The sequence below is a fragment of the Balaenoptera borealis genome (genome assembly GCF_965194805.1).
Source record: "Balaenoptera borealis genome assembly, chromosome: 8".
Taxonomy (NCBI): Eukaryota; Metazoa; Chordata; class Mammalia; order Artiodactyla; family Balaenopteridae; genus Balaenoptera; species Balaenoptera borealis.
In genome coordinates this window covers 2,762,583-2,789,765 of record NC_138865.1, presented here as the reverse complement: position 1 = coordinate 2,789,765, position 27,183 = coordinate 2,762,583, and the positions used below count along the sequence as shown (strand labels likewise).

The 27,183-nt window shown below is 44.0% G+C and overlaps 1 protein-coding gene across 1 annotated transcript in view; it reads left to right on the top strand.

The window, feature by feature from the left end:
* Positions 1-20,116, top strand: part of LOC309633369 (uncharacterized protein) — a 45,603-nt gene extending 25,487 nt beyond the window's left edge. The window contains exon 5 of the mRNA XM_082402163.1: positions 19,458-20,116. Within this exon, the coding sequence (XP_082258289.1) occupies positions 19,458-19,540 (83 nt within the window). The 3' untranslated portion in view covers positions 19,541-20,116. The remainder of the gene's footprint in view (positions 1-19,457) is intronic.
* The last annotated feature ends 7,067 nt before the right edge of the window (positions 20,117-27,183 follow it).

Sequence of the window (27,183 nt, the reverse complement as noted above, 5' to 3'; positions counted from 1 at the left end):
AGGAGGTGGAACCACGTCCCTCACAGAGGGCAGAGCCCAGCTTTACCCAAAGCCTGGATCAGCTCAGCCGAAACCCTCTAACAATCAAAGATGACTGAGACAAAACAGAATGTGACTTCTCACTTTATTTGCTTTTAATTAAAAAAAAAAAATTTATTTTATATTGGCATATAGTTGATTTACAATGTTGTGTTAGTTTCAGGCGTACAGCAAAGTGATTCAGGTATACATATACCTGTATCTATTCTTTTTCAGATTCTTCTCCCATTTAGGGTATTACAGAATATCCTCAATAATATCCTAATAATAGTAGAGTTCCTTGTGCTCTACAGTAGGTCCTTGTTGATTATCTATTTTATATATTGTAGTGTGTACATGTCAATCCCAGACTCCTAATTTATCCGTTCCCCACCCCTGCCTTCCCCTTTGGTAACCATAAGTTTGTTTTTGAAGTCTGTGAGTCTGTTTCTGTTTTGTAAATAAATTCACTTGTATCCTTTTTTTAAATTCCACATATAAGGGGTATCATGTGATATTTATCTTTCTCTGTCTGACTTACTTCACTTAGTATGATAATCTCTAGGTCCATCCATGTTGCGGCAAATGGCATTATTTCATTCTTTTTTATGGCTGAGTAATAGCCCATTGTATGTGTGTGTGTGTGTGTGTGTGTGTGTATATACCACATCTTCTTTATCCATTCATCTGTCGATGGACATTTAGGTTGCTTCCATGTCTTGGCTATTGTAAATAGTGCTGCAATGAACATTGAGGTGCATGTATCTTTTCAAATTAGGTTTTCTCCAGATATATGCCCAGGAGTGGGGTTGCTGGATCATATGGTAACTCTATTTTTAGTTTTTTAAAGAACCTCCATACTATTTTCCATAGTGGCTACACCACTTTACATTCCCACCAGCAGTCTTAGAGGGTTCCCTTTTCTCCACACCTGTTATTTGTAGACTGTTTAACGATGGCCATCCTGACTGGTGTGAGGTGGTACCTCATTGTAGTTTTGATTTGCATTTCTCTAATAATTAGTGATGTTGAGCATCTTTTCATGTGCCTCTTGGGCATCTATATATCTTCTTTGGAGAAATGTCTATTTAGGTCTTCTGCCCATTTTTTGATTGGGTTGTTTGCTGTTGTTGTTGTTTTTTCTTGAGCTGCAGGAGCTGTTTGTATATTTGGGAGATTAATCCCTTGTCGGTCACTTTGTTTGCAAATATTTTCTCCCATTCTGTGGGTTGTCTTTTTGTTTGGTTTATGGTTTCCTTTGCTGTGCAAAAGCTTTTAAGTTTAATTAGGTCCCTTTTGTTTATTTGTTTATTTTTGTTTTCATTTTCATTACTCTAGGAGGTGGACCCCAAAAGATATTGCTTTGATTTATGTCACAGAGTGTCTGCCTATGTTTACCTCTAAGAGTTTTATAGTATCCGGTCTTACATTTAGGTCTTTAATCCATTGTTAGTTTATTTTTGGGTATGGTGTTAGATAATGTTCTAATTTCATTCTTTTACATGTGGCTGTCCAGGTTTCCCAGCGCCACTTACTGAAGAGACTGTCTTTTCTGCATTGTATATTCTTGCCTCCTTTGTCATAGATTAATTGACCATAGGTGAGTGGGTTTATCTCTGGATTTTCTAACCTGTTCCACTGATATATGTCTATCTTTGTGCCAGACTGTTTTGATTACAGCGTCGGGGAAGAAGACAGTTTCCTCTAGGTTCTTCTACAAATTAAGTTGACGTGAGACAGACGAACAGGAGAAAATCACACAAAAGTTTAATAACATGTATACATGGGAGAGACCCAGGAAAACTGAGTCACTCGTCAAAATGGCCCAAACACTCACCTTAAATACCATCTTTAACTAAAGACAAAAAAGGATGCTGGGGGTAGTGGTTTGGACCACAAAGAGGAGGAAGGCAATTTGCATGGAGACAGAAAAGCAAATGTTTGGTAAACAAATGTCTGCTGGGCCAGACAGTGACAGCAAGACAGAGAGGATTCTTATCTCTGGGCTCTGCTGAGTTCCCCTACCACACCCGGCCCATGTTCTTTGCAGATATTTCTGGTGATGGTTCTATTCCAGGAACAGGCCCTGTAGCTAAATTCTTTTAGGCCATTCAGAGGGAGGTAAGAAGAAAAACTTCCCGAGTCTTCTATTTCTTAAAACTAATCAGCCTAATTCAATCCTCATGCCGAAGAGTCATTTTGGAGTAGCAAATTTTGCTCCCCTGCATGGAGAAATTCTCACAACATAAAGTTATAAATTTAAAAACTAGCTTCCTGGTTAAGAATCTGGGTTTTGGAGCGAAACCAACATGGATTTAAAATCTTCTTTCTGCAACACACAGGCTGTGTGACCTTAGGCAAGTCACTTAACCTCTAAGGCTCAGTTTCCTCATCTGTAAACCTAGGATAATAATACTAATTCTTAAGATTATTGTAAATATAAAAAAGATTGTGATTGTAAAGCACTTAACACAGTACTTGACACATAGAAAGGCACTTAATCATAGCACCTATTATGGTAAGAAAATATTACTTACTTTTCTTTACTTCTTTGCACTTAGTACGTTTAAGTATTTCTCCAGTTTTCTACATGGAAGGGCCTGTATTCTTTTTATGAGAAAAAAAAAACATTATTGCAGAAGACAGTAAATATTTTTGCTCAAGTCTGTGGAGGTAATAGAGATTTTACTAAGACTCTAGGAACCTCTTATGAATTTCCTTTTGTGTGTAGTCTACTACTGGGGCTCAGGGCAGGCGGCCCCAAAATTTGCATCAATGGTATATTGATTATTTTGAATTAAGGTTACTTAAGAAACAGTCAACACAAGAGGGATGCTCTGAGCCTCCTATCCATCTCCCTGAAAGCAGGAAATAAACCTCCCCTGTGAAAGGTGTACCCCTGCATCTGGAGGTAGAAGGATGCCCTTATTGCCAGAGATAAGGGATTTGGGGCAAGAAGCCTGTATCAAAAAACCCTGTGACTTCTTTAACTGACTGCCCCCAGTCTAAAATCTGTGTAGATTCTTCACGAATTGAGCTTCCAAAACCTAGGTTGCTTTCTTCTGTCATGTCATTTCCTCACAAATTTGTTGTCTTTGCTTAAAAGCACTAAAGCTGCCTGCTTTGGCCACTTCTTAGGTCCCATTTCTATGAGACCTCCATGCACACGAATTAAAATTTGTTTCTTTTTCTCCTGTTAATCTTTGTGCCAATTTTACTATTAGTTCAGCCACAAGAACTCAGGAGAGGTATGGGGGAAATTTCCATTCCAGTCAAGTGGATTTCAGCTGTTTAACAGTCCTTGTTAAATCATGATCTAGAAGGGTGACACCCCTAGGTTTACCCCAATATGGAGCAAATTTTAGATAATTAGCAATCAGTAGATAAGGGAGATAAAACCGTTGTCTTTAAGATACCCAAGAAAGGATTTACAAGAAATCCTTGGAAAACAAGAGAGACAGGAGTGCAGTACAAAGCCCTTCACCTCATCTCGTTCTTTTATAATCTCTCCAGTCCAGGAGAGAAACAGGAAGGACTTGATGTGAATAGAAAATAATCACTTGCCACCCGTTAAACATACATCCTAAGAGGGGTGGAGAATGGAGTCAGAGCTGGCTAACGATGAAATATTCTGTGATGCTGACATCTGAGCTTAAGATAGAAATAAACGTTCTCCCAGAGTGATCCTGGATTCTATCATTCCGTATTTCCAAGTTACATCTGTATTTAGTGAGAAAACTTTAACTCAAGTCGGAACAACGTTCCCCAGGACAGTGGCCAGTGGCGATAGGTAAGCAGTCCTCCTTTTTCCTTGACAGAAACAGGGGTCCAGACGGCCATAAATATATGCCAAGCAGTTGGAGGACCCAGCCGAGCTTGGAAACAAGGAAAGGAAAGTAGGAATCACAGCTCTGGACTTGGATATGCAGGGTTTGAATGGGCCTGAGTAAGGAGCAACTAGAGCTGACCAGCTTTGGCCAGGACGTACGTGGCTCTGGGAAGTTTGGGAGTTGGACGTGCTTCTCCTGATGCTTCAGCTGGTGGCCACCTGTCCTGGTCCTCCTGAGTTTAGAGCGTGTGTTTTCCTCCAGGCTGGTTCCTCTACCAGCATCCTCTGGTTGTCCTTGAACAGAAGCCTGACGTTGTCACAAGTGCTGGGTAGATGGACAGAGAACTTGGTTTTCTCTTCGTCTTCGAGATGGGATCACTCAGGCTATTTCCGCAAGAGCTATTTATCCAATAGCTCTGAGCAGTAGCAAAGCCAAACCAAAGGTTTATATGGCTTGTAAGGCAGGCTTAGTGGGGAAAAAGGGGTCAGATCTGGTCAGGAATATGCGGATTTCCCCAGACACTCCAAAGGGAAAGTTAGGTTGGTTTTTTTGAGCAGTTGTTGCTAAAATAGTTTTTCCTGTTGCATTCGCTTACATGTCAAACATTAGTGGTTAATAGTGACCCAGTGAACTTTACTTTCTGCTGCTAAAACTCTTTCAGTTCTACAGATTTCCAGCACTTAGACTGGGAATTAAATATGTTTCAGTGAAACCAAATAATATCAACAAAATTTAAACCAATTTTAAAAAAATAAATGTATTTATTTATTTTTGGCTTCGTTGGGTCTTCATTGCTGCACACAGGCTTCTCATTATGGTGGCTTCTCTTTTTGTGGCACACAGGCTCTAGGCACGTGGGCTTCAGTAGTTGTGGCACGCGGGCTCAGTAGTTGTGGCGTCCCGGCTCAGTTGCTCCGTGGCACGTGGGATCTTCCCGGACCAGGGCTTGAACCCGTGTCCCCTGCATTGGCTGGCTGATTCCTAACCACTGTGCCACGAGGGAAGTCCCTAAACCAATTTAGTTTGAAGTGTGACCCAGAGAAAAGAGTCCTCTAGTATTCCCTAAGGTCTGATACAGATATGGATAAAAAATCACTTCAAGAACATCCTTTTCTATAAAGCAGCCACACTCAAACCCAGATACTATGAGCAGAAGTGTTAAATAAAATCTGGGCCGAGAGAGAGAAATAAAATGTGGCAATCCTATGAAATCCGAGGTAACTAGAGTCTAGCAAATACGTGGATCTTGTTATCAATTTATTCATTTCTACCTTGAACTTAATTGTCCCAAAATATAGTATTTGCCAGCGTATGGGGGGTGGTTTCTTTTTAATTTTTTAAAATATTGCAAAACATGTAAAATAAAGGTCACTATCTTAACCATATTTCAACGTTCAGTGGTGCTAACAGTAGTCACATTGTTGTACTGCAGACCTCCAGAACTTTTCCCTCTTGCAAAACTGAAACTCTGTACGCGTTAAACAGCAACTCCCCACCCCCCTCCCACTATCCCTGGCAACCTCCATCCTGCCTTCTGTTTCTTTGAGATTGACCACATTAGATCCCTCATATAAGTGGAATCATATAGCACTTGTCTTTTTGGAACTGGTTTATTTCACTTAGCATCATGTCCTCAAGGTTCATCCACAGTGTAGCACATGTCAGAATTTCCTGTTTTATAAGGCTGAATAATATTCAGTCGTGTGTGTAAATACCACATTTTCTTTTTTTAATAATTTTTTTTTAATTAATAGCTACTTTATTTATTTATTTATTCATCTATTTTTGGCTGTGTTGGGTCTTCGTTTCTGTGCGAGGGCTTTCTCTAGTTGTGGCAAGCGGGGGCCACTCCTCATTGTGGTGCGCGGGCCTTCTCACTATCGCGGCCTCTCGTTGCGGGGCACAGGCTCCAGACGCGCAGGCTCAGTAGTTGTGGCTCACGGGCCTAGTTGCTCCGCGGCATGTGGGATCTTCCCAGACCAGGGCTCGAACCCGTGTCCCCTACATTAGCAGGCAGATTCTCAACCACTGCGCCACCAGGGAAGCCCCCCTTTTTTAAAATAATTTTTTAAAATTATTTATTTCTTTCTTTGGCTGTGCCGGGTCTTAGTTGCAGCACATGGGATCTTCGTTGCTGCATGCAGGATCTTTAGTTGTGGCTTGCAGGCTCTTAGTTGCATCATGCAGGCTCTTAGTTGTGGCATGCAGGATCTAGTTCCCTGACCAGTGATCGAACCCAGGCCCCCTGCATTGGGAGCACGGAGTCCTGGCCACTGGACTACCAGGGAAGTCCCCACATTTTCTTTATTCATTCATCCTTGATGGACATTTAGGTTGTTTTCATAGCTTGGCTATTGTAAATAAGGCTGCAAGGAACATGGGAGTGCTAAGATCCCTTCAGAATTCTGCTTTCAATTCTTTTGGATAAATACCCAAAAGTAGGATTGATGGATCATATGGTAGTTTTATTTTGAATCTTCTTAGGAACCTCAGACTCCAAACCCATAGGGCATGGGTTTTTCAACACACTTTTCCTCAATAACCCCTCTGAAAAATTTAGGTACTACAACTTACTTTCCATTCAGTGAAAGAGATAGACAAGAGGAATTAGACCCAATACTGAAAGGAAACATGGTAAAGGAACCAAGAAGTTATTCCAAGAGAGTGACCCTCAGATTCCTAGACCTGCTCCCAGACACTCTGATTCATGATATTCGCGACTCTGGTCAGAGCCAGGTTTGGGAGCCATTGATTTAGGGCAAAACTAGGGTAGCTGTCACAGTGGACCGTGTCCCAGCTCCAACAGGCACAGGTCAGGCAGGGCAGAGGTTAGGCCAGGCCAGGTCAGCCTGGGTCAGACCAGGCCAACAGGACAGAACTTGTTTCAGGCAGTAGGCACTGCCTCCTTTCTGACCAGTTGTCGAGTGTTGGGCAAGCAGGGCAGCAAAAGGACTACAGAGGTTCAGGTCTACAGGGTCAGCACCCTGGACAGCTCCCTGCTAGCAAAATTCATCCGAGCAAGCCTGCTGTCTTTCACTCTCCGAGACCCAGTTTCTTAAGCAGGTCCACCCACAGGAGGCTGGTTTTTGGTAAGAGTCTCACACCTGTGCCAGATATAGGTCCTGTAGTGTGCGAGAACCATGCTTATTCCCACCACCACCACTGCCCAGCTTTTGGTCTCTCTCTCAAACGGGAAGGACTCAGGATTCCAGAGGGCAGCCATGGCCCTGGGGATGACACAGTTTGGTCTCAGTGGCAGAGTACACGGGAAATTTACCTTCCTAGGCCTGGATCTTTCCCAGGTGAACGCCAGGTCCTGCCAGATTTTTCCCCCAACGACTTTCACACTGTTAATACCAAAACACAGCTGTTAAATGAAGGATCATTATGGATAAATTGACACCTGGACACTTTGAGGATAGCAGTTGATCATGTCCAGTGACAACTTCATTTCAAGGCAGGCGTCCAACTAAATGAAAGAGATCCTGGTATTGAAAAGACTCAATGAAATGGAAAGGCTATTTCCACCAAAAAAAGTTACTGTTCTACAGGGGCATTGATAGAGAAGTCCAAAAGATTAGCAAAGATGAGCAAAGATTTTCTAAACAAATGTGTTATCTCAGAATCCAAAGCCTTAAATGCAAATGTATTACAGAGCAGAGATATTCACAATGACAATCCAAACATGTCCTTTATGTCATTCATGTTCTTCTAACAGATTCTAACCCAACCTGCAGACAGCAGGCTCTGTAATGCAAATTGGATGCTGAGTCCTGGAATAGGATCGTTAGTACTCAGCACTGACAAAGCCGGGAGCTCTCGAGAAATCTCTCAGGCATTAATTGCTACGTGGAATTTAGCTCAGAGACTGTGAATTGATCTCTTTAAGGATGCTTAATTTAAATAGGGTGGTAATTTGCCCAGATGGCTACAATGTAAAAAGTTCTCAAAAATGCATGAGAGAAAATGCATTGTAGCCCAGATGGCTACAATGTAAAAAGTTCTCAAAAATGCATGAGAGAAAGTGCATTTATGGCACCTCTAACAAAACACGTAATGAAGAAGCAGACCTTCAGAAGCAGATGGTCCCTTGGTCTGCTCTTCACATTCTGTTATCCCATTGAAACAAAACCCCGGAAAGTCCCATCAGCCTTGGGTTTTACCCCAAATGGAAAAAAGTTAAAGGGTGAAAACCATAATCTTTTGCTTCTGGGTGTTTTTCTCTTCACAGTGATTCTGAGTCACCGTCACCTGGTGTGAAATTAGGTGAAATTGGGTAATCACACTAGAAGATGTATAAAACCACCGCCACCCTGCCCCCAAAAGATGTATGTGCCAGAAATGACAGGAAACACGAAACTGACAGATGCCCAAGAGAACTGTGTACAGCTCTGCTGCTCATGCTGTTGGGGGTTAGGGGAGGAAAGGACTTGGGTTTTCTGTAAAGGATTAATTTGGAAACATCAGTCTTTTGTCATCATAACTGACACCTTCTATTATATGCATCGACATTGGTTTACTTTGAACCACATCAGGCCCCTTGGCTTGTTTATTGTTCAGATGCAGAATTCTAGCCCAATTTTATAATGAATAACTTTCCAATTATTTCCACATCTTAATTACTACTTGATTATAAGGGGTTTCTTTTTTAGCTTTTGTTAAGGTTGCAAGCCTGTTTCCAAGGTAGCTAGTTGAATTTGATCACCATGTCCAAATCGCTTCCACAAATGCACTTGTTATAACTTTGGGCTGGTTTTACGTGCAGCTCAACTCACAGCAGCGCTTCTCGAAGACTATCCTCGAACACCTGCATCACGTCACCCAGGATGCACATTACACGTGCGGACTCCTGGCCGCTGCCCCAAATGTATGAAATCAGTGTTTCTGAGAGTGGAGTCAGGGAAGCTGCTTGTTCGGGAAGCTCCCAAGGTAACCCTGTGCACAGGGAGATTTGAGACCCATGGATTCGCAGGCTGGAATCAACCTATACCCCTTCCCATTTCACCACTCGACTCATTCGATAGTCAACTTATGGTTGCCTTGGATTTTCAATTATTTGCTCAACAAATGTTCATTGCACAAGTGTTATGAACAAGGCACTTGGCTGGGCATTGGAGAAACACAAGAACACAAGCCAGAAATGTTCCTTGGAAGCACAGGGACCAATTCCATCAGAGAAGACAATCAACAAATAATTTCATAAGTAATTGCTCAACTACAATTTTGACAGGTGCTAATAAGGGGAAATGGAAGATGTTTATACCAAGAAGGAGTGACAGCCTGGGAGTTCAGGGAGATTGCCTCTGGGAATGGATGCTCAGACAGGGATCGGAGACCTGGGTGGGGAAGAGGGGTCCAGAGAGAGCATTCCAGGCAGAGGGAGCTTGAGCCAAGGCTCTAAGGAAGGAAAACCACAGCGAAGCAGTAGGAGGGCAGCTGCCAGAGTGCGCAAGGGCCAGACCATGCCGGCCTTTTCAGTCCTGTTGAGGATTCTGGATTTTATCCTGAGAACAGAAAGTATCCACTCAAGAATTTTAAATACACCTGCTTGTCAGTGAGCTCTGCAGCGGTGTAGATGAAGGGGTGAAAGCAAGGGCAGCCAGAACACAGCAAAAGCTCGGGGAGAGCTCTGCCCAGTGACAGTGGGGCCGAGATAGGAACTGTGCATCAGAAGTATGGGGCTGGCCAAAAAAGTTCGTTCGGGATTTTCCGTAAGATGTTACGGAAAAACCGGAATGAACTTTTTGGCCAACCCAGTAAAACTTACAAGGGAAGATGTTAAATTGCATCTGATGAAGGCAGTGCCCTGGAACATTTAAGAATGTTAAACCTCGACAACCTACTTTTACTGATTTAAAAAATAGCCCTCACAACATATAATTTCCTTTTATCCTCAGCGACAGTCATTCATGAGAACAAAAATAAAAACCTCAATGGACACCCAAATTGTTCACTCCATCCCATGCCACCGGACTTTATGTGGTTTGTGGCTGCAGCCCCGTGGCTCTCAGAGAAGTTGGATTTGGTTGGGGCCCTCTCTCTGGCGGGAAGCGCCACCCCTGTAAACATGCAGGCTGTGATCATGGTGGCTTTGAGGAGCACGGCACTTAGATCCTGGAGCCTATTATTCTACGAAGTAAACACAGGTTTAAGTTAAAAGGGAATGTGTTATTTTGTTGCCAACCGCTATTTTAGTCAAAGACACAGAGTGAAGTTAGGGTAAGTGGAAAGAGGCTTCAAAGGAAAAAGAAGGAAATCATTTTGGAACTTCTAATCTGTAACAGGGTCAGCCCCCCTTCTGATCCTGAGCTGTAATAAACAGCAAAGCCCTTTACTTTCCGTCCTCCACGCACTGATAACATAGGTTGAACCTTTGATTTGGATTTTGTGCTGTAGTAGCTATACTTTGAAAACGTGGCCAGCTGTTATAGAGATTCTCTACTGAGAGAAAAGTATTTATAACAACCAGACTTCACAAACAAACTTCATTTAAGTCACCACTAAGTCAAAATCTATGAGATCCAATCTGATCTGAGATTTTCATTTAATATGATTATAATCAAAAAGATTATTACGCAAATTTCTAACATAAACAAGACTGGAAGAAGAATTTGTAAAAAAAATCTTTAAATATAAAAATATATATATACTCTCATAGATGTCATCTGTTTAATACATGAGGGCCAGCGCAATCTTTAATAAAGTTCCCAAACATTTTTTTTTAACATCTTTATTGGAGTATAATTGCTTTACAATGGTGTGTCAGTTTCTGCTTTATAACAAAGTGAATCAGTTATACATATACATATATCCCCATATCTCTTCCCTCTTGTGTCTCCCTCCCTCCCACCCTCCCTATCCCACCCCTCTAGGTGGTCACAAAGCCCCGAGCTGATCTCCCTGGGCTATGCGGCTGCTTCCCACTAGCTATCTATTTTACGTTTGGTAGTGTATATATGTCCATGCCACTCTCTCACTTTGTCACAGCTTACCCTTCCCCCTCCCCGTGTCCTCAAGTCCATTCTCTAGTAGGTCTGTGTCTTTATTCCCATCTTGCTCCTAGGAGTTCCCAAACATTTGAGAATGTATAGCAAGTTTTTTCTGATAGCCATAGTTAGATAATTAATTCTGATTAATTAAATATATATTAAATAATATATAATCATATAGTGCTATATAATTATTTGTACATTAATTTTTACATGCAGACTTGCCATTATGTACTACAAAGAATTTACCAGTTCTTGAAAAATTGGATAACTAAACATATTATTTCCAGAAAACTGAACATAATTAACCTGCTTTTTCATATTTATTTATGTTTTAAATGTACCTACAGTAAGATGTCTCACGTCCAGTTCTCTGAGCTATAACTTATGCAGAGATTCTTCTCACCACCACAGGCAGGAAACAGCATCACTCCATCACCCCGAAGAACTCCTTCATGTTGACCCTTTGACGTCAGACCCTCTCCCCACCCCAACCCCTGGGGACCACTGGTCTGGTCTCTACCTCTGCTGTCCTGGCTTTTTCAGAGTGTCGTGTGAACGGGGTCGCACGGTATGTCGTCTTTGGACTCTGGCTTCCGTCACTTAGCACACTTCCTGTGAGATGCGTCCACGTTGCTGCCTGTCTTCTCCTGACGATTCTCGAAGTAGTGCTTTGCAGCCCTCAAACCGCCGATACAACAGGATTCATGTAGAAAGTGCAGCCATAAAAGAAGACGGAAATAATGCCATTTGCAGCAATACGGATGGTCCTAGAGATTATCATACTAAGTGAAGCAAGTCAGACAAAGACAAATACCATAGCACTTATATCACTTATATGTGGAGTCTAAGAAAATGATACAAGTGAACTTATCTACAAGACAGAAACAGACTCACAGACATAGAAAACACATTTATGGTTACCAGAGGGGAAAGGGGGAGGACTAAAATAGGAGTTTGGGATTAACATATACACACTGCTATATATAAGATAGATGAACAAGGACCTACTGTACAGCACAGAGAACTATATTCAATTCATTGATTGATGGATTGGCAGCTCGGCTTGCGGGATCTTAGCTCCCCGGGCAGGGATCAAACCCGTGCCGCTGCAATGGACGCACGAAGTCCTAACCACGGGACCGCCAGGGAAGTCCCTTCAATATCTTATAATAATCTATAATGGAAAAGAATCTGAAGGAGAATATATATATATGTATGTATAACTGAGCCACTTTGCTGTACACCTGAAACGGACACAACATTATAAATCAACTATGCTTCAATTTTTTTAATTTTTTAAGTAAAAATTTAAAAATAAAAAAAAGAAAGTGCAGGAGATACGGTGCACCCAGTTCAGCAGCACAGCTGAGTGGTCCTCGGTGTGAGCACGATCTCTGGGGCAGCCAGCAGGTTTGCAGTTTGTTTCTCTCTAACAGAAGTGCCTGGTAGCAAAACCACGGTCGTTATTTGACCTGTGGCTCCTCTGCTGAGCCATGGTCGAGGTTTCCCCGTTGCCCATCGACTGAAACCCAAACTCCTCCTCAAACAAAATTCTCTCAGAGCGTTTTCTCGGTCTTACGTCCACCAGTTCCCTAGAATAACCTACTTTTCAGCCAAGCGGGGCTGTCCATTCTTCCCTGATTCTTCTACACTTCTCAGCCTTGGAACATCCTGCCTCTTATGCTTCAAGGACCAATTTCAATGCTGTCTTTTACACACCATCTTTCCCAATTCCTCCCTTTCTTCCCTCAAGGCTGCCCCAAAGTGGACTTAATCTCCGGTTCACGTGGCACGTTTGGTACCTCTCTCAGGGCACTGTTCACACCGGTCCCACCCCCTCCGCCCCTCCCCCTCTGCTGCTCTCCTGCCCCCCCTGGCTCACCTGCTCCATCAGGGAAAGCTGTGTCTTTCTCATCTCTGGGAAACAGCACCCAGCATGGCATCTTCGACTATTATTAAGGTGACACTGAAGGGTCCTATTACAAAATAAATGCTTGGCCGTGGAAGACAGGAGAGAGAAAAGGGCAGACATCTGAAAATTGTCAGGAAAAGAAAAACTGAGAATTGTGACTCTAATGCCACTGGAAAAAAATATTTTGCAGCATGTTCCTGGTAAAAGCATTATGACAGCAATTTCTGGATGAAAATTTTAAACTGGTAAAAAAGTGTAGGCCACTGGTGTTTTATCTTCTATTAAACAGGAGGCTATATGCTTAAGACTCCTGGTCTCCTTAGGAGCCACACATGCCCGCCTCGTGAGACAAAAGAGTGTTCTTCACTGGAGAGACTCACAGAAGCTGGTTCTCCCAAGAGTCAGAAAAGTGGGCTACACTTTCGCTTCTAAAACACCAAGTGTGCTGGTTGCCTCTAACAGGGCGAGTCACGGCTCTCCCTCAGGTGGGTTATAAACACTAGAGGGGCAGGAATCACATCTTAGGCTTTTTTTTAACATCGTATGGTGGCCACTGAAACGCTCCCGGTCCCAAGGTCCTCCTGGGTCGCCCATCACCCACACGTGCACACTCATACACAGCGCACACCCTGACTCCTAAAATGTTTGGGCATTTGAAGCGCAGTCCCAACCATTTCCACTTCCTGGAGTGACTCCCAGCTCCTCAGGGCTGTGTCCTCCCTCCCTGTCCTCCCCTCCAACAGGTGTAAGTGCTCAGCGGATGTCAGCTGGCACCTGTGAGGATGGCAATAGTCACCTTACAAAATCCACGGCAGCCAGGGAGACGAGGGGACAGGGTCCTAGCTCCAGATCCATACCCGGACCCACGGCCTTGTGGAAGTCACCAGCCTGCCCAGGGCTCTGGTTTCCTTGCCTATAAACTGACAGATGGTATCAGGTGTGTTAGATCCACGCCTTATCCTGGTTCCAGTGTCTTCTGGCTCTAACCTTGGGGCTCCCTCAGTGTCTGAGGGGCAGGTACTTTCATGTTTGGCCTTGATCTTCATCCCCGTCTTGCTTCCTTTCTAGACAAAGCTGAGCCCAAACATGAGGTGCTCAGCTTTCTTTTCCCCTTTCTGGCCTTTCCTGGAAATAGGAGCACAGGAGGGCTCTAGTCTGACCGCTCTAGTAGGACCGAGGAGTTGGTCCTGTCCGCATTTTAGACCATCTCTAAAAGTAATAGGAATAATAACAGCTAACATTTGTTGAGTATCACCTTGATTACTAAGTGCTTTGATGCATTAGTTTGTTTCATCCTGACAACAGAACTCTGAGGTGGGGGATTCTATTATTGTCCCCATTTTACAGATAGGAAAACTAAGCACAGAGAAGCCAAGTAGTTTGCTGAAGTCCACACAGCTGGCAGGGCATCCCAGCGCTCTGGTTCCAGGGCCTGTCCTCAACCACGAAGCTCCAGGATCAGTGAGGCAGGGAGAAGGGCTGCCAGACTCGGCAAATACACACACAAGACACCCAGTTCAATGTGAATTTCAGACGAACAATGAATTATTTTAAGTGCAAGTATCTCCCATGTAATACTTGGGATATACTTTTACGAAAAGAATTATTTGTTGTTTATCCAAAATTCAAATTGGATTGAACAGCCTGTATTTTTTTTTTTAATTTTTTGGCTGTGCCACATGGCATGTGGGATCTTAGTTCCCCCACCAGGGATCGAACCTGCACCCCCTGCATTGGAAACACAGAGTCTTAACCACTGGACCGCCAGGGAAGTCCTGAACAGCCTATACTTAAACGGGTGACGCTGTGGGGAAGGGTTGCCTGAGGGTTGAGCCTCAGCCTGTCTAATTCCAGAGAACCTTTTCAAATCTGCTGCCATATTTGAATACATGCTTCTAAGGGCAGAATCATGTTCCAGTCCTGATGCTGGACTTTGGTCAACCGCTGGAATGAAAAGGCAAGCGGGCTTGACCCTGCATTAACAACAGAAAACAGGCATCCCAAGGCACTACGATTGTCAGTCCTTCTTAAAATTCATTCACACTCTGTGCCTGGTTCATAAAAACTTGAGTAAAGACGTGAGGAGACGTTTTAAAAAAAGAAAGGATAAGAAACGGGTCATTTATTTTTATATTCAGGAATGCCATTTTCTCCTAGGTACTCTGATAAGAAAAACCAGCAATGTTCTCCAAGTATTTAAAGGAGGCCAGCTAGGAGTAGGGATGAGAGCGGGGTCAGGAGAAAATGCAGGCAGACAGTAGACAGTCAGTAGCAAGAGGTCTTTCCCGCCCCCTCACCACCATTCCCACCCCTGTTCCCACCCCGAGCCAGGAAGATGATCTTTTGATGTCTGCTCGCAGCACGTGTCTGAGTGTTTACTCAGAACACACGCTCAGGCTCTAGACAACTACAGGAAGAGTGTAGGAATTTTTAAAAATCATGTGCTTAGAGCATTTTCGATGACCTCTCTCGAACATGAAATGGTCTGTGTTCATCATGATTCAGATGAGTTTCTCTGTGTTCCCACAAGGCTTGGCATCACTCAGGTGAGTCAGCAGAAAACCAGCATCTTTACCACATTTACTATTTGCTGACAATCATCCCAGAAATAGCTGCCCTTGAGACACTATAAAAGCTTTCCTCTCTCCCTCTTAGGGCAAAACATTTTAGGGGAAGAAGAGAATCTTGGCCAAATCCTGGTGTTCTCAATAGGGTGACGATGTACATCCTTGGCCCGTTATAAGGAAGAAGCACGTTACCCGGGGCCCAGTGATCTGACCCACACTCAAACTGGCCAGTTGAGTAGAATTCCATTCAAGGGCCTCCCCCTGGAGGGGGGTTCAAATCGTGGCCCCCTGACTCAATACAAGACACTCAGGCTTTCTCTCTGAGCCTCAGTTTTCCCATCCCCAAACTGAAACATAACCACGGCTTCCACACATCTCTGTGCAGGACAGACTGGCTGGTCCATGTGAAGTTCCCAGCACAGAGCCTGGACCGCATGACACTCCCCGTGTGGTGTTATCCCCACGGGTCATTTGACTCCGTCAAAGCCCCCGTGTGCCCTCTCACTAGCTTCTCAGAAAAGCCTCCTTCTGCCCTTGGGTCAGGCCCTTTCAACAACTCACCCATGTCCTCGGGGTGACCAGGAGGGCTGGCCGGCGGAGCTCCTATAAATTAATTCGTGGTAGGTAAACACATCGGTGATTAGACTCAGTGTTCTTAATAAATTCTCAAGCCATAGGCTATACATTTCTTTTAAAAATCTGATGATTGGCACAGATATTTAGATATTTGAAGTCTTATAGGCTAATTAGTGAAAGAAACAGTAACTTTTTTTAATGAAGTATAGTTGATTTACAATGTTGTGTTAGTTTCAGGTGTACAGCAAAGTGATTCAGTTATACATATACATATATGTACATTCTTTTTCATATTCTTTTCCATTATGGTTTATCCCAGGATATTGAATATAGTTCCCTGTGCTGTACAGTAGGACCTTGTTGTTTATCCATCCTATATATAATAGTTTGCATCTGCGAACCCCAAACTCCCACTCCATCCCTCCCCCACCCCCCTCCCCCTTGGCAACCACAAGTCTGTTCTCTATGTCTGTGAGTCTGTGTCTCGAAACAGGAACTTTTTAAAGAAAGCTTATATCGCCCCTGAGGCTGTTTTAGAAAAAAAGGATTTAGAAAAAAAAGATTCATTTCGAAAGGAATTTTCATCTCTTTGTCCCTTCGCTGAATACTTACACTTCCTCACACTAGTTAAATTAGACTTAAAATTAGATTTTAAGGGAAAAACAATTCTCTGCCTTTAAAAACACTATTTAAAATGCAAATTACTTTGCAGACAAAAAGAATTGGAATTTTTGTAGCTTAAAAAATAAATGGAATTCCGGAGTCAACATCATATAAATAGGTGTCCATCTGGCCAGCCTTATGATTGCCAATTTCTTCTCTTTCAATTTTTTTCTTTATGTTTAACAGGAATTTAAACAGCGCCCTCTTGTGGCCTAAAAAGCCATTGGCAACTCAGAGTTTGGTCAGCTTCTTAGGTCATTTTATTCACTGCACATTTTCTTAATAAATTATATATTTGCTACAGTGGTGGGCAAGCAGCCAGGGGCTGGGATGGATGTTGTTGCCTGTGGCTGCAGCATGTGTGGATGGAATCAGCGTTCCAGTTCCAGGCTGGGACTCTGGCATCGCGTTCATGCTGCTTCTAATTCAGGGGCTGTGTTTCTTGAGAATGCTTTGGCCAGAGCAGCTCACGAAGGGGATTGTTGCCTTCAGGCACTGACTGAGCTGCACGGTGCTCAGAATTCCTGATGCCCAATCTACCCATTTTCAGCTGCAAAGCTTCAGATCATAAAGGTTTAAAGGGAAGTCCCCTGAATGCATTTTCTGGTACACGCTGTGATGTCCCTGAAACTTTAATCAGTTGTTCATTCCAAAAATATTTGGGCTTGTGGGGGGGGGCTGCCTGCCGGGCACTGTACCAGATGCTGAGAGGCAGTAAGCAAACCAGACATGGCCCTGGGATGCCGCAGCCTAGTGGGACGACGAATCGTTGTTTAACGTGGGGCGTGGCCATCACTGTCCTTGAAAACGACCTATTCGATGTAGACGGGGGCGTCAGGGAAGGCGGTCTCTCTGAGAAAGGGCTGAGTAGGAATTTGCCAGATTAAGGAGGAAAGATAACAGGTGCCCACGTGGAGAAGCGGGTGGAGCTTGGCTCCTGAGAGACTGGGAGCGCGTAATGGTGGGGGGAGTATCAGGGCGAAGCCAGGTGCTTCGTGACCGTGGGTGGGCAGTGGGCATCACCCTGACGCACCATGGTCTCTTTGAAAGGCCACGCTGGCCGCCTGAGCAGGCAGGACAGGAGGGGAGCGGGGCTGGAAGTGAGGACACTCCCCAAGGACCATGCAACATCCAGGCAGGATGGCCGGGGCCTGGGTGGTGTGTGAGGAGAGGGCAGGGGGCGCAGGTTTTAGGTCTACTTGAAGATCCCATTGATAGGATTTGATGATGAAACCAAAGTAAGGGGCGGAGGGGAGGTGTAAAATGACCCGCACACAGCAAAGACAGGACATCACCCACAACTGTGCACCGCAGAAACAGGGACGAACCTCACACACAGTGTTGGAGGAAAGAGCCCGAAGACAAGCGGACACAGAAGGCACCTCCCGGCAGCTCCCACCTCCTCCCGTCTCTGAAGCTGCTGGGTGCCTGGCACCGCCTATCTGGAGGCATCTTACAACCCCTAAGGTCATCTGCCTTCCAAAATCACGCCCAAGAGAACCCACGTGGAAAATCAAAGCCCCAGGTTTGAACAGTAAGAGACAACGGACCCGTGAAGAGATTTCTGTGGAACTCCTTGGAGGTTCCAGGAACCTCTCGGAACAGGACACAAATGGAACATCCTTTCTGAGCATTATATTCAATGCAGCATAATCTGAACATTCTGACTACGGATTGAGGGAAGTGAAAACCAGACTGCATACATTCTTCTCTAAAGATGGAAATGCTCGGTGTGAATATAAGATGAAAGACCCTCGGTGCCACGCAAACCGTGAGAAATATTACTTTAAATTTGCTGCTTGTTTTATGCCCTTTGTATCACACATTTTTTAGCTGCTGGTATTGAAATCAAGATAGATTTTCTGGCCCCAAAGCAGAAAGCTTCTCCTAGTCGGGAAAACAAATGCCAGCCTTTTGGATTGTCTGAAAGCTAGAATTAGTTTGAATAAGGAGCCTAAGTCTTTCAGCTGAGGAAGCGTCTTTGAATGTGGGAGGTCGTCTGAGGACAGGATCTGAGAATTTCCTCTAAAAGTGTCTGGCAAGAAGCGGGGAGAAAACCAACAGGAAACAAAATATGGCCCAGGGAGCTGGTGTGCACTGTGGTGGCTAAATTTGGTGATTCCCTTTGTCGATGAGAAATCAAATAATAATCAAGCTAAGAAGAAAGAAAAGAGAATTTTATTCGAGCCAAACTGAGGATTATAACCTGGGAAACAGATTCTCAGAAGCTCTGAGAACTGCTCCATTGATCGGGAATTAAAGATGCAGTTTCATACATTTTTGAGACAAAGAAACTGTGTATCATATTGACAGGTTAGCATTGTATCCACAGTTCAATCAACAAAGTTTCTTTTTTCTTTTTTTTCAATTATGCATGTACAGACAAGCCTTTGGTCAATGCGGCCCCTTGTACCCTTGTATGAGATGAAAAAGAAACATATTAATCATAGAGTTATGATATTACAATGCTGGCCTCTGAAGAAAGGGGCCAACTTTTTCTCACAGGTTGATTTCGTCCTCCTGCTCTGAGGAGGTCTGGTTAATGTATAATGCAGATGCACATCGCACACTGGGAAAAGCCTGCCCAAAGGGCACATGTCATTCGTCTTCTTTTTTCTTCTTTCTGTCTTAGTTTGATTGTCCTGCCACAGAATATCGATGATTTTCCTCATCACCTTCGAAGGTAAATGAGAGGATAGTGTTTAAGCAGAGTTGTTTTGTTTGTTCTGACAGGTCCCACGCTGAGTCATGAACTTTCTCACCTCAGTCCCACGAAGGGGAAAAACGATCTTTGTTAGGGCAGGAGAGACATGTTCCTCTATCTGCCTTAGATGCGGTATTACACTGACCATTTTCAGATTTTGATGCATTTGTTTCATTCTTCAACATTTACTCCCAGGGAAAAGAGAAAAGCAAGACTGTAAATCCTCGAAGAGAAGACCGGAAGATGTCACAAGTCGGAGAGAGAAAACCATACCATGACCCCATTTTACTACAGAGCATATGCCACCACAGGCTTGAAACTGCACTTGCTGGCAATGAGAAGCCCGCGCACCGCAACGAAGAGTAGCCCCCGCTCGCCGCAACTAGAGAAAGCCCGCGTGCAGCAACGAAGACCCAGCGCAGCCAAAAATAAATAAATAATTTTATAAATAAATAAATAAAACCAAAAAATGAAGAGTACACTACCCAAAGGTATGCAGACATCAGTGAAAGCACCGGGACACAGAGCTGTTCACATTTCTCCTTCTTCAGCAGTTTCACAATGGTAAGAATAGAAGATCTGTAGAAAGCATGTCCTTAGTTAACAGCCATGCATTGAACACCTCTTATGCACTCCTGTGGTTTAGAGTTCGGGAAAGAAAAGAGTCTGACCCTTAGGAGTTTAACATCTGGTGCAGAGAATCTCAACCCTATCAAACCCGACACTCCTTCTTAAAACAAATATTTTGTAATGCCACCATCACGATTCTGATATAAAATCCATAAGTAGTTTACCTACAAATTCAGAAAACCATTATAATGCCCTAATTGTAAATAATAATAAATTGTAATATAAATTATAAAATATAATATGTATTTTAGTTATAAAATATAAACAAAAAGAAAGTTGTAATTTTCTTAATGTAGTTCAGTGTGTAGCTACTACAGAAATAATCAGTTGCTATGCCTTAAAATAGCACCTGCCAATCATTGTGATAATCAAAACTTCCAGAAATTTTCTAAAATGCTACCAAGAGCTGTTCTGCCTTCCCTAAAAATCACTAATCATTTAAGAGAAGAAAAATAAACTGTTCGCTACATATTTAAAAGGTGGTATTTACTTCTGATATTTCAAGAATCATGCTTGAGCTTATGTATTTTTATTCTAATTAGAACAAGACTAGACAAGAACAGCATTTTCAAGTAACACCCTGTTAAGGGCTCAGTGTGTCCCCACAAAATCCGTATGTTGATGCCTTAACTGCTCTACCTCAGAATGTGAATGTATTTGGAGACGGTGCCTTTAAAGAGGTAATTAAGTTAAAGTGAGGTCATATTACAACTAGTGTCCTTACAAGAAGAAGATTAGGACACAGAAAACACGGCAGAAGGACAACCATGTGCAGACACAGTGAGAAGGCAGCCGTGTGCAAGCCAAGGAGAGAGGCTTCAAAAGGAACTAAACTGCTGGCAGCTTGATCTTGGACTTCAGCCTCCAGAATTGGAGACAATACATTTCTGTCATTTAAGCCACTCAGTCTGTGGTGTTTTGTTATGGCAGCCCTAGCAAACAAATCCACACCCCTAGGTGGGACTTGGGAGGGTACAGCAGCCCTGGGTGCCCTGCCCAGAACTGGTACAAGGAAGCAGGAAGAAGAAGAGGATGGAGAAGGAGCGCTTGAGCAGAAGGGCTGAATAGCTTTTGTGTTGAAAGAACTGCATTGCCTGCTGGCTTAATTTAGCACTGTGTGCAACATTTGGAAAAAGAGAGGCACGATCCTCATAGAGAAGTCTGTTAACAATCATATCTCTGTCAACGCAGTAAAAGAGAGCAGTTGTGCGCAAAAACCCAATTCTCAATTGCATTCTCAAAATGTGGTGTATGCAAACATGCATAAGGGCAATTGTGCAAGTAAGTGTCCCGTATGTGCATGGGTAGCAAAAGTTTGCTTCAACAAAATGGGGACAGAATTACTCTTACTGAATAAATTAATGAGGATCCATCTGTAAAGACCTGTTTTTCATTTCTGCGTTCTGTTCTACCACATGTTCATTTCCACGCGCATGTCTGATGTTACTCAGACCCACTGGATTGCCGCTGCATCCTGGGTCTGTTCACCATCGCTGCCGAGTCACAACAGAGCTGAGTTTACAAATGAAAAGAATTTTTTTCTTACAGTCAGCTTTCCTATGAACCCTCACTCCTTGTTTCCGTATTACTGACACGGCAGCAATGTCTTCCCTAATATGTAAAAAGTCCACACCAGCCACCTTCCAAGGGAAGGTGTGGAGAAGTAAGGAGAGCGGAGCGGATGGGACGTGTCTCTCCTTACAGGGGAAATAGCACACAAACGGGAAGAGCGTGGATGCCACATGAGCTGTACGGAGGAAATGTCTTCTCCCTGGCGCTGATTTGTTTATATTTAGTAAGGCTTTATTATGTTGTGGACTTTGCTAAATACTGCAGAAATACCAAAGAAGTGTAAAAGGACTCTTGTCCGCAAGAAATGATCGTCTACCTGGAGAGACAGCACGAGCGTATGAAGCAGTCATCTAGAGGGCGGTCAGGGGCTGAAGTCTGAGACGCTGAGCAGGACCTGCCCTGCCTGGGGCCCCCGAGGTCAGTCCTCAAGCCCGAGCCAGCTCCTTCTGTCAGTAAGAACACAGGGCAGGAGCACACCCAGGTCCCTTCGTACCTACAGAGCACTGAGGTGACACCTGTCAGAGTCAGTTACATCATCAGCCAGCACAGAACATCGCTATTGCTCCGGTATTATCTCGGCTTTGTTAACGGTATTTGTGTCTGTGTGTTTTATTAATTGTCTTTTATTAAAGAGTAATATTGTGTGTGGAGGGCAGTGGGGAGATTGAGGCAGCTTCCACGGGAAAGACCCCCCCCAAGCCGTGAGTAGAGGCAATGGGTAAATAGCTTCCCAGCCTGGTTTCCGGTTCCCATAGACACGACCAAAACTATGTTTAAAACGCAAATGTTTAAGAGAAAACTGCATAGTTTAGGAAGGAGGGAAAGCTAAGAAAGCAAGAAAAGAAGAGTCTCCAAGAGTCGATCGATTTCATGAGATCTCTTTTACTGGGGTAACTGGAGTCTCCCAAGGTCTTGCCAGCCTTTCATCTGGATGGGCCATACAAGTTACAGCTCAGGGTAAACGGCTCCCAGCCTGCTCTTATAAGCCACCTTGGCCCCCTGGAAAGCCCCTGAAGCGTCTCTGAGGTGCTGGTGTGGCTCTGCGGGTAGAGCAGCCCTTCGTTCACGCTCCACGGCGCTCGCCGGCAGCATCGGGGCTGGGCCCTCGTGGAATCTGCACCGTCTCCCAAGGAGGGAACCCTGGGGCCTTTACAGCCTGGGGTCTTCACTGCACCACAGTAAGTCGCGTTGCTCCAGGTAGCAGGCAGACAGATCCTTTTCCCTCTCTGGGTCACACTTTTTCGGCTGAGGATAAACACAGAGCTGCCGTGTCCCGGGGTCGCGCAGTCCTCTCTCTGCCAGCTCGACAGGCGTCCAGCACGCAGGGCTGGAGAGACACAGCCACGTTAACAGCTGGCACTTACAGAGCACGTGATCCATGCCACGCACTGCTCGAAGTGGGCTACACAGATCAACTTAAAACCCCCCTGAGAGGCATGCAACTGCCAACACCCTCAGTTGTAAAAGGAGATGGAGCGGCTTGTCCAAGATTGTCACCAGCCCCTAGGCAGTGGAGCTGGGAGACCTGACCCCAGGCAGGTCCTCTGGCCGCAGAATCTGCGCTCTGATCCATCAGGCTTCCCTCATCCTTGCATCCTTCCCTGAGGCTCCGCGGACACCACTCTCCTCCAGACAAATCCCCGATGAGAATACATTTCCTGGGAGTTGGCTCAAGCTGGGGCCCCTGCTCCACTAGCATCGTGCAAAGTTTATTTTTCCCATCACAGTTTAAAAGCAGGTCTCCCATGCTCACTTCAGCAGCACTTATACTAAAATGGAAATGATACAGAGAAGATTAGCATGGCCCCTGCGCAAAGATGACGCACAAATTTATGAAGCCTGGCATATTTTTGTTCCGATGTTTTCTTAGGTCAGTCTCCCAAGACAATAGAAATAAAAACAAAAAATAAACAAATGGGACCTAATCAAACTTACAAGATTTTGCACAGCAAAGGAAACCATAAAAAAAAAAAAAAAAATGAAAAGACAACCTATGGAATGGGAGAAAGTATTTGCAAATGATGCGACCAACAAGGGCTTAATCTCCAAAATATACAAACAGTTCATACAACTCAACAGCAGAAAAACAAACAGCCCTATCCAAAAATGGGCAGAAGACCTTCACAGACATTTCTCCAAAGAAAACATACAGATGGCCAGTAGGCACATGAAAAGATGCTCAACAACACTAATTATTAGAGAAATTCAAATCAAAACTACAATGAGGTACCACTTCACACCAGTCAGAATGGTCATCATTAGAAAGTCTACAAATAACAAAATGCTTGAGGGGGTCTAGAGAAAAGGGAACCCTCCTACACTGCTGGTGGGAATGTAAGTTGGTGCAGCCACTATGGAGAACAGTATGGAGGTTCCTTAAAAAACTGAAAATAGAACTCCCATATGAGCCAGCAATCCCACTCCTGAGCATATACCAGGGGAAAACTATAACTCAAAAAGAACATCACCCCTATGTTCATAGCTGCACTATTTACAATAGTGAAGACACGGAAGCAATGTAAGTGTCCATCAACAGATGAGTGGATAAAGAAGATGCGATATATATATAGAGATATAGATATATACACACATACAATGGAATATTACTCAGCCATAAAAAAGAATGAAATAATGCCATTTGCAACACCATGGATGAAACTAGAGGTTATCATACTAAGTGAAGTAAGTCAGAAAGAGAAAGACAAATATCATATATCATTTATATGTGGAATCTAAAATATGGCACAAATGAATCTATCTACAAAACAGAAACAGACTCACAGGCATAGAGAACAGACTTGTGGTTACCAAGAGGGAGAGGGGGAGGGGGAGGGAGAGGGATGGACTGGGAGTTTGTGGTTAGTAGATGCAAACTATTACATTTAGAATGGATAAACCACAAGGTCCTACTGTAGAACACAGGGAACTATAGTCAATATCCTATGATAAACCGTAATGGAAACAGGGAACTATAGTCAATATCCTATGATAAACCATAATGGAGAATATGAAAAACAGAATGTATATATGTGTATAACTGAGTCACTTTGCTGTACAGCAGAGATAGGCACAGCATTGTAAATCAACTATACTGCAATTAAAAAAAGAGAGGGACTTCCCTGGTGGTGCAGTGGTTAAGAATCCGCCTGTCAATGCAGGGGACACAGGTTCGAGCCCTGGTCCGGGAAGATCCCACATGCCGCAGAGCAACTAAGCCCGTGCACCACAGCTACTGAGCCTGCATTCTAGAGCCCACGAACCACAACTACTGAGCCCGTGTGCCACAACAAGAGAAGCCGCCACAACAAGAGAAGCCACCACAATGAGAAGCCCGCGCACCACAACCAAGAGTAGCCCCGGCTCGCCGCAACTAGAGAAAGCCCATGCGCAGCAACGAAGACCCAACACGGCCAAAAAAAAAGAATCCGCCTGCCAATGCAGAGGACAGTTTCGAGCCCTGGTCCGGGAAGATCCCACATGCCGCGGAGCAACTAAGCCCATGCTTCACAACTACTGAAGCCCGCACACCTAGAGCCCACGAGCCACAACAAGAGAAGCCACCACTTGCCACAGCTAGAGAAAACCTGCGCACAGCAACCAAGACCCGACACAGCCAAAAATGAATAAATAAATAACTAAATAAATTTTTATAAAAAGAGAGAGAGAGAAAAAAGAAAACAGGTCTCTCAAGCCCCAGTGCTGTGCCTTCAGCCATTAGCTCCCACTAATAGCTTGAGCTTGATTTATATGTTGTATTTCCAGCTGTTCTCTTAGCAGTGATAAATTATCACTGAAGGACAGGAGAGTCTGGAAAGGGGGACACTACCCAGAAGTTACAAATTCAGGGCTCTAAAGTGGGAAGTAGTGGGTGACAGTGGGGACTGGAGAGGCAATGACAAGGCAGAGATGAGAAGGAAGCTCAGGATGTCCCTGGCGGTCCAGTGGTTAGGCCTCCGCACTTTCACTGCAGAGGGCCTGGGTTCAATCCCTGTTCGGGGAACTAAGATCCACAGGCCAAGTGGTACAGCCAAAAATAAAGAAAAGGAAGCTGGACAAATAACAAATGTTAATGAGGATATGAAGGAAAGGGAACCCTCCTGCACTGTTGGGGGGGAATGTAAGTTGGTGCAGCCACTGTGGAGAACAGTATGGAGGTTTCTCAAAAAACTAAAATAGAATGATGACCCGGCAATTCATTCCTGGGGATATATCCGAAAAAGACAAAAACACTAATCCAAAAAGATACATGCACCCCAATGTTCATAGCAGCAGAATTTACAATAGCCAAGACATGGAAGCAACCTAAATGTCCATTGACAGATGAATGGATAAAGAAGATGTGGTACATATATACAATGGAATATTACTCAGCCATGAAAAAGAATGAAATTTTGCCCTTTTGCAGCAACATGGATGGACTTGGAAGGCATTATGCTAAGTGAAATTAGTCAGACAGAGAAAAACAAACATTGTATATCATTTATATGTGGAATCTAAAAAAATTCAACAAACTAGTGAATATAACAAAAAGACGTACTCACAGATCTTGAGAACAAACTAGTGGTTACCACTGGGAAGAGAGAAGCGGGGAGGGGCAACACAGGGGTACAGGAGTAAGAAGTGCTAACTATTTGGTATAAAATAAGCTACAAGGACATAATTGTACAGCCCAGGGACTATAGCCAATATTTTATAATAACTATAAATGGAGTATAACCTTTAAAAATTGTGAATCACTATATTGTACACTTGTAACATTCAATATAATATTGTACATCAACTATACTTCAATTAAAAAAAAAAAAGAAATGGAAGCTGGAGAGATGACAAAGCAACCATCCTCAACTTAGTTTCTACCTTTGGCCGCTGAACTAGTGTTTGCTATGATGCTACAGCGAAACCTGGGTTCTGTAATTATTACCCAAATCCGCAGGCATTAAAGGAAAACAGTCTACCTAGTTCCTATCTCTGCCAGCCCTCAAAATGTACCTTTTCCTCTCCAAGCCAATATCAACGGCACCTAATTGAGAGTTCACAGTTTCACGTGGAATAATATGTGAGCGCTGGGTCTCAGATGGATATCAGGTGCAGCTAACACGCATAATAAAATCTCAAGGGCTTGCCAACTAGAGGTGTAACCTATAAACAAACTGGTTCTAATAGCAATTCATTCTGTGACAGACACTGCATGATGAAATCATCCCACAGAATAAAAGAGCTTCTGTTTGCACAGAATACTATGGCAACTGGCAATTGCATCCCAACAGAAACATTAGAATAAAAGCAATCCAACAGAGATTTGGAAGAATCAGAACTTCCCTGAGAGCCTGGTCAGTTGGAGGGTTTGCTCCTGGCTTGACCTGTGAGGCCCAAGAAGCAAAAGCTGGGCAGTGACTTGGGGAGGGAGCTCACGGGAGATGGCAGGAAGCTGTCACCTGGGGGAGAGAGAAGTAAAAGCCCAGGGTCTGGGACACCACCACATCCTCTGCAGCAGTCAAGGCAGCTGGAGAGATGGAGGTGGCGGCCGTGGGACTGTGGGCAAGGGGCAGGCCATCCCTCTCATTCCCCGCCCTGCAGACACTTCTATCTCTCGCTGCTATTCCACTGGCCAAGGCCACACTGAGTCAGCTCGTGAACCTGGTACCTTGCAGCAGGCCTCCTACTGTGAAATCCCACCTGACCATTCACATCCACTCTCTGGGCAGGCTCTTCCTCTTGC